This window comes from Sceloporus undulatus, chromosome 10 (assembly GCF_019175285.1).
Source record: "Sceloporus undulatus isolate JIND9_A2432 ecotype Alabama chromosome 10, SceUnd_v1.1, whole genome shotgun sequence".
Taxonomy (NCBI): Eukaryota; Metazoa; Chordata; class Lepidosauria; order Squamata; family Phrynosomatidae; genus Sceloporus; species Sceloporus undulatus.
Window position 1 is genome coordinate 1561008 of NC_056531.1, and position 8472 is coordinate 1569479.

General features: G+C 43.2%; 1 protein-coding gene across 6 annotated transcripts in view; it reads left to right on the forward strand.

The window, feature by feature from the left end:
* TAOK3 (TAO kinase 3) overlaps positions 1-8466 on the forward strand; it is a 74636-nt gene extending 66170 nt beyond the window's left edge. For all 6 annotated transcript variants that reach the window (XM_042441481.1, XM_042441485.1, XM_042441482.1 and 3 more), the window contains 5 exons: positions 471-674; positions 3111-3350; positions 3893-4105; positions 6175-6357; positions 7711-8466. In XM_042441481.1, the coding sequence (XP_042297415.1) occupies positions 471-674; positions 3111-3350; positions 3893-4105; positions 6175-6357; positions 7711-7872 (1002 nt within the window). In that variant the 3' untranslated portion in view covers positions 7873-8466. The remainder of the gene's footprint in view (positions 1-470; positions 675-3110; positions 3351-3892; positions 4106-6174; positions 6358-7710) is intronic.
* Positions 8467-8472: the final 6 nt, after the last annotated feature.

Here is an 8472-nt window from a genome sequence, read left to right on the forward strand (position 1 = left end):
GCCATTGGAGTGAGGCTAAAATCTGTTCCCCTCCCACCATTTTACTTAGCGGTACAGTATTGACTCCAGATATGCATGTACCACTTATATATGCCACTTTCACTGTCATGATTTTGTCCTGAGAATTGTAGTTTTGCAAAGGAGTGGCCTGTTTCAGGTCACAGATACCTGCTCTCACTTTCTGGACTTCTAATTCCAGCCTCTTCTCTGAGCTTTAAGTCATTTTCACTCGCTCTTCTTTTGAGTCCCTTTGTGTTATGTATAACCTGATTACTTCCCAGCAGGGGCATCCTGAGGGGTAATGGGCTTAAACCCTTTTGGAAGGGGATTCAAAGGAGCACATTGTGTTTATTGTTAAGCTGGTACAGATGGCAGAAGGGGGACATTGCATGTTCTCTCCCTTGTCGTGAAAGCAGACTACTTTTTAACAAATTGCGTTGGTGTTTGGCCTTTCTCCTATGTGTGTCCAGGAGATGAATGAGGATCACAGCACACCGAAGAAGGAGAAGCAGGAGAGGATATCCAAACACAAAGAGAACCTGCAGCACACACAGGCTGAAGAGGAGGCCCATCTTCTCAGCCAGCAGAGACTCTACTACGACAAAAACTGCCGTTTCTTCAAGCGAAAAACCATGATCAGGAGGCACGAGTTGGAGCAACAAAACATTCGGGAGGTACTATCTTTTTACTCTTTTCTTCCTCCCCCTGTCCCCTATATTAAGCTTGGGGGGGGGAATAGAGGGAATAGCAGCATCCATTTGCCGTTAACTTACCAGGATACAGTAACTACATGGTGAACCCGTTGCCTGTATTGTCCTGCTAAATGGCAAACCTTACAGTCTTCTCCATTTCAGAAGTACAGGGAGTAGTGCATAGACTAAGAGTAATTTTGTATAGCTTTATTAATTATATTTTGAGAATGTGTCAAGGTTGTTTCCTCTATACTCTGAATGCAGGGGGTGTGGGCCTACAGATTTCCTCCAGTGCCCTTCCCTAAATACTAGATATGGTACTGAAGCCTTTTTCTGTAAGATACATATTTCTTTGCCCTTAATTTGGTTTGGTTGCCACCACCTGCACTTACTGTCCCCTGGAAACCCAGAAAGGAGTTGTGGCCTTCCTTCCTGGCTTCTCACAACTTTTTGGATCGTTCAGCAGGTGAATGCAGCTGTAGCCTTCCCCAGATCATGGGTTCCTTTTGACAAGAACATTGTAATCTAAGGCAGCTGAGCATCGACCACTCAGTTAAAAGGATATTTTATTAACAGACAGTGTATACGTACATATATATGGCTGACTGTTGCCGGATATTGCAACCCTCCACAGTGTCACTACACTAGGAGCCTGTCCTTTGCACCACTCGGGTGATTAGCCAGTACATTTGCACGTCTTGAGTTCCAAGCAAGAAAATTAAGCAGTAAATCTGTTTGTGTCAAACTAAACACTTTCTCTCTCATGCCAATAGAATCTAACACCAGTCCAGTTAGGTCAACTAAATCTTTGGTTGACTGGTCTTATGATCACTCAGAGCAAACCAGCCATACTTCGTCCCCTTTCAGATCCAGATCAAAGAGAGAATAATGAAGAGCTGGATACTGCCCTGTCTCTAGAAGACTTGTCTTGTAATGGAGGCGTTCCATCAAAATATGGAATAGCTTGTCAGCTCAGCTATTTAGCTGGCTTGGTGGTATTTGTTTTATAAATTGGACTTCACACAATTGCCAACACAAACTGGCTTACACGTTCTGGAAATTTAGAACAGGGGTGGGCAAAGTCCACTCCACGGTTCACATGCAGCCTTTGGAACCCCTGAGTGTAGTCCCTGATACTCCCAAAAGGCCTCAGGAAAAACCCAAACCACCAGAAAAGGAGTATACCAAATCTTTCAGAGAAAAGGTGGGTTTTGAAATCACATGGAAAGTACCCAAGTGAAGTATTGGTTCTAGAATGTCTCCAAGAGAGAGTGTTTGGATGGATGGATGGATGGATGTCAAATAAAAGTACTGCACACTCCTCAGTTTTATATGAATGTCCTTGGCCACAGGTACTTCTGTAGTACATGAGATGACCTCAGAGGTGTCTCTGTCTAACTTTAAGTAAGCAGCCATCTTGATAGCCCCACTCAGGTTTATTTAAAGGATGCTTTTCCTCTGTGCTATGCATATCATCAGTCACATTTTATATAGTTAAGTTGTGTTGTTCTGTGAGATTTAGAGTCAAAAGAGACCCCATTTCTTCAGTAGAATGTAGGTAAAACTGAGTTCATGTTACTCCTGGTTGCCATCTTCTGGGCAGTTTGTAGAAGTACATACCAGAAAATATGAATTGACCTCATGGAAGATCATGAGAGTGATTTGCTCTGAGAATCTGGGACAAGATTCCAGTGAAGTAGACTCCCACATGGTGCACAGTTGGTGCATGGAGTTTACCTTGGCTGCTGGCTTTGATGGTTTTTAAAAAGTATTAGGCGAGTTTATGGGGAAAGAGAAGTCTTATCAACTGCTGTTGCCTGTGATAGCTAAATGGAAATTCTGTGTTTCAAGGGAGTATAACTCTGAATACCATATTCTGGGAACAAACAGCAAGGGAAGTCCAGCAAACGTATGCTTTCCTTGTTAACTTAACAAGACATTTGGCGATGTGATCTGGAAAGCAAGATAGGCTAGACTTTGTTTCAATTCCAGCATCAGCAGAAATCTCCCAACAGTGTTATTTTGTTAGATGTTTAGGATACTTTGAAAAATAATCATCTTTCATTTGGAAAACCCATAATAAATATACAAATAAATATGCTTTTATGGCCGATATCACAGACCTTACATACTTAAAATATATACATAGCATGTTCCTAAGATGTCCATCACTGGCCTGCCATCGGGGTATCGTCATTCAGGAACACACATAAATGTATGTCCCTGCACTTAAACTCCCACTGTTTTTATTTATTTATTCAGCCTCAGCGTAGCAGTTATTGAGCAGGGCTGACTCTGGTCAAGGACCCCATTCTAGACCACCAGAGTGGTCTTGCAACTTCCACGACATTTGTGAAAGTGAGATTTGCTGCTCTGTTTTGGAATTATAACCCACACATTTGTCGTTGTACTGTGCAGGAACTAAACAAGAAGAGAACCCAGAAAGAAATGGAGCACGCCATGCTAATCCGGCACGACGAGTCGACGCGGGAGCTAGAATACAGGCAGCTGCACACATTGCAGAAGCTACGTATGGACTTGATTCGGCTGCAGCATCAGACGGAGCTTGAGAACCAGCTGGAATACAACAAGCGGCGGGAGCGGGAGCTGCATAGGAAGCATGTCATGGAACTGCGGCAGCAACCCAAAAACCTGAAGGTAGCCAAAGAAGGTTTACAGTCTAGCACTGGGGTGGGCAACAAACAGCCCCTGAACTCCATTTTTTGGAATTTGTTGTAAATGTAGTATGTACTGTGAAATTAAATACAGCAGCCACTCTTGAAGTTTTATGACAAAATTATTGCAAATGTATGAAATGAGGAAACTGAAGATGGGCAATAGTTTCACAGAGAAAGAAGCTGTTTTCCCTTGGGTCCACACATATTTTCCTCTGCAATTTCTGGTCAGAGTGGTTTGGCAGCTTTTGAAACAGGAGAAAAAATGTGAAGCACATTTATCAGTGGCAAAAGTTCACCCCAAAAGCAACCATCTCTAGCCACTCTACTGTTAGAGCTGGAGAACGCCGATAGCTGAGCCATGATTTGTGTATTGCAAGAATGTTATGTTTTCTTTAAAGTTTGCACATAAGTGCTGTGCAGTTCATATTGTTTCAAAATTATGTATGTGTATGTAAAGAAATGTATGAGTTTGCATAAGCAGTGACTTGTGCACTCATCCTGAATTGTTTTCTTCCACTGCAGGCCATGGAAATGCAGATCAAGAAGCAATTCCAGGACACATGCAAAGTGCAAACAAAGCAGTATAAAGCACTCAAGAACCACCAGCTGGAAGTGACTCCAAAGAGTGAGCACAAAACTATTTTGAAAAGCCTGAAGGACGAGCAGACAAGGAAGCTTGCCATCCTGGCTGAACAGTATGAACAGAGCATCAATGAAATGATGGCATCGCAAGCGGTGAGAGCAACTCTCAGCTTGAGGGCCTAACAAAGTTTTTCCTTTAAAGAGAGCAGGGCCCTTCTGAAAGTGCCTTATAGTCTAAAAAAAAATCTCAACATAAAATTCAGCAGAGGTTTGCTGGAAATGGAGGTTCACTGGAAAGTTTTAAGCAGAGGTTGGATGGCTGTCAGGCTTGCTGTTGTTGCATCCTGCAGTGCAGGGGTTGCATTGAGAGTTGGACTAGTTGATCTCCAGGGTCCCTTCCAACTTGCTGATTCTGATTTACTTAACCTGAAGTACAGTCCTGGAGAATTTGAAGGCTGCTCACTGTTTTCTGTCAAAAGGTGGAAAGCAAAGAAAGGAAGAAGAACAGTTTCTTGTGAATATGGGTACAAGAGGGTTTAAGGAGGAAATGGTTCTATCTAAATGACAGGGAAGGAAAATGGAGAATTGAGGTTGGGGAAATGAGTTATAATGTGGGGAGTGGTATTATTTGAACACCCTCAAAGGTGTAAGGAAGGAGGAACAAGAGTATGCATTTGAAGAAACAGGAGTGCTGAGCCATAAAGACAATGCTGGTTGGGGACCAGGATGGCTGAATGAGACAGAACTGACTATGCAGTGGGAAGAAAAAAGGAAGAGTGGAGGAGTTATATAAGGGACAGCCTAGGAGAAAGATAGACTGAAGACAGACTTCATTTAGGAGAGCTGGAGTGGTTTGTGAACTTTCAGCAACAGGAAAGCTGTAGAGGCTGTGGGTCAACCCAGCTTTTGGTGCCCCATGCTGCAGTGTGACTAAACAGCTGCCATATCGGCCATGAAGATCAATATTTGCACTGTATTAAGCATTTTCTTCCATTCTAACTTAGGTTGCATTTATTTTGCCCTTAACCAGTTGTCTTAATTCTCAGACCCCAGGAAAGGGGCATCCACCAGTGGTATTACTCCTGTTGCTACCCAGGGCAGGCACATGATCACAACAATAGGACTTGGCCTGTAGGCTCCTCCGTCGTCCTTTCTTCTGTCTTAGCCCAGGTCTAAGTCTTAGGATGGCCTAGTAAAGAGGAGAGGGATTGGCCTGATTCTGCCCAGATGGAGGAGAGATCATTTAATGTAGATTTTATTCCTTCTCCCAGAGCCATGACTGTTTTTGATCTCCAACCAGTTTCTAAGACATAATCAACAACAATCACCTTTAGCTTCCCCTAAGATGATGATGATGATTATTATTATTATTATTAGCCCGCCTCTCCCTATGGATCGAGGCGGGTTACAATAAAAGAAATACAAATAACATAGCACAATATAATAATAAGATTGCTTTGTGAAGGACTTGAAAGTTTCCTGAATCTAAAGTGTCTAGTAAGGAGATTCCCTTTCCACTCTCCACTGGTGTTTAGCAAGCTGATAAAGATGTAATAGGCAGGAGCTTTATTCTTTGTCTCTTCAGGTAATGTAAGAACGGAAGGTTCTGTTGGTAGATGCCCATATTACAACACTGTTAACCAGTACCATTGCTCTTAAAGATGAGAGCTTCTTCTGCAGCATTTATTATGGCCAGGACCTCTATAATTTGGATAAATTACTTGTTAAGTGACTACTAATTAAATTCCAGGACCTTACATAGGTCATTGATTAAGTTGTGTAAGTCTTGTGGCCACATTGCTGATGCCATGCAGGATTCTGTTACCTTCCCAGTATATGGGCGATTGCAGCAGCTTCAGGAGCAAGACGATGGCTCCTTCATGTGGTCTGAGAACGATGCACTGGTTACATACTGTAAATACTCATTCTAAGCTGCAGAGAAAGAGGCATTCACTCCCAATCCAAGAGTGGCAGTGGGGTCACTATCTGGAGCGCACTCAGCATCCCCACATCATTCTTTTAGATTTGGCTATTTCGCCACTTTTCCATGCTTGCTGTACTGGGAGAGTAGTCTCCAAACTGATTGTGATCATGTGAGTCCCACCTGGCCTGGGTGGCAATGGGAGTGAGCACATTAGTGAATGTCTCACTCTCTGTGATCTAAAATGAGCCTTCGTAGTGATAGCCATCCCTACTTACCTTCATCTGTTCCCCTTCCCCAGCTGCGGCTAGACGAGGCTCAGGAAGCAGAATGCCAGGCCCTGCGGCTGCAGCTTCAACAAGAGATGGAGCTGCTGAATGCCTATCAGAGCAAAATCAAGATGCAGACGGAAGCACAGCATGAGCGGGAACACCAGAAGTTGGAGCAACGGGTGTCATTGCGGAGGGCACATCTGGAGCAAAAGGTATGGCGGGCTTGGGTTGGAGGGTTGTTGCCCAAATGCAGCAAAATGACTGTACACACAGGTGTACAGAGGGGCCCATTTCAGCAGTAGTTTGCCCGAAGTAAGAAGCATAGCCTTAGTTCTCCTGCCCTCAGCGGGCAACAGGCCCTTTCCCAGCCAGCTGCAAAAACAAAACCAGAAAAGGTTGCATTTCTGCCTTCTTTTTTGACTCCATTTCAGATTGTTTTCTTCTTCGTGGTCTCTCCAGGAAGTCAAGCCAACCCTAGGATGGTTGTCTTCCATGCAAGAGTAGAAAAGTAGGCTGCGTGATGCAGCACATGCATTTCAGCAAAATATTCCAGATACAAACTGCTGTTTGGAAACTGAACGGCTGTTTGAAATCCTAGAGAGCCCATGCCAGTCAGCATACACGAGGGATTAGCAACTGTAGTGGGTCCAGGGGACAATTTTCTGCCCTTGGAACCTTCTCAGGACCACATGGATTGCCAAGAAACCCAAATGGAAGTGGCTGGAAGTCCTTTCCTAGGTTTGAAACATGTAATTTTGATGTTAAGCATTGCATGGGAGGCAGTAAATCTTGCGTACTACATTAGAACTGTTACCTACCGTAATGCTTGATCATATGTAGATTCCAAGTGGAGCTATGATATACACCACTAATTTTGGTTGGAGGGACGAGGGACAAGATTTAATTCTTCCATAGTTAAAACATTTAAGTGCAGAACTAGATGCCATCACAACAAATACATATTCCCATGTATTTTCATAAGGAATTCTATGAAAGGATCAGGGTGTGTAAGAGATGTTGATCCCTCTTCTATACACAGAGATTATCTCCTACAAATGGCTCTCCCCAGCACCACCATTTTGAGGCCCCCTTTCTCTCAAGTTGGATGTGCTTTGATTTCAGAGCCTGGGAAGGAGTTAGGGAACGAAAAAATAGAAAGTTTTCATAGGGAATGGTGTATGAAGAGGGCAACCTAGCAGTGAGGAAAGGATTGAGGTGCCTGTTTCCCCTGCAACCACTCCCTATAGCAGTGGTGGTGAACCTATCACATGAGTGCCAGAGCTGGCACTCAGAGCCCTCTCTGTAGGCACACACGCCGTCACCCCAGCACAGAGTTTGCCAGAGTTTGTAACTAGAAAGCTAGAGGGATGTGGCACTTTGTGACAAATAAGTGAGTTTTGGGTTGCTGTTTGTACACTCAGCCTCTAAAACGTTCCTCATCACTGCCCTATAGGGATCAGCCTTGGTATTTATGGCGTCATTGACCTGTGTTGGTCTCTGATCTTGGCCAAGCCCCCTTGTACGCCACTTCCTAACCGAGTTTCTGCCATCTCTTGTCGTTTCAGATTGAAGAGGAGTTGGCTGCCCTCCAGAAGGAGCGTAGCGAGAGGATAAAGATACTGTTGGAAAGGCAAGAGCGAGAGATTGAAACTTTTGACATGGAGAGCCTTCGAATGGGCTTTGGAAATTTGGTCACATTAGAATTTCCTAAGGAGGACTACAGATGAGATTAAATTTCTTTTGCCATTAAAACAAATGCAAACAAAAAAATCTCAAAATCCCAACATTCCCCCCATGTTAACGGGTGTGCTCTCTCTCTTTCTGTCTCTCTTACTGACATCACGTCGGACTTAGTGCCTGTATATTCTTACTCCATCAGGGGCCCCCCCTTCCCGCCAAGTGTCACGTTCCGGAGCTGGACCATGCTCGGCAGTCTCTTGAATCTCATAGTGTCTCACAGTATTGATGTCTCTGTGCAATGATTATTATTTTTTTTAAAACAACAACAAAAATATGTTTCAGTGAAAACTTTGGAGACAATTCTAACGGATCAAAAAAAAAGTGGATGTATGTTTGCTTTTGAGCAATCACTCATGTTTTTTTGCCACCAACCAATGAAAATACAAGCAAAAAAATACAAAACTAAACTAAAAGAGAAAGAAAGTGAAAATTGTTTAAAAAAAGAAAAGAAGTTCAGATTCCCCAGGGGGAGAGAGATGGATATCGCAGCCTTACCTTAAATCAGCTGCTGCATAACATTTAGGTTTTTAATTTTATGATTAATTATTATGATTAATTATTATTAATATTATTATTATTTCTTTTTT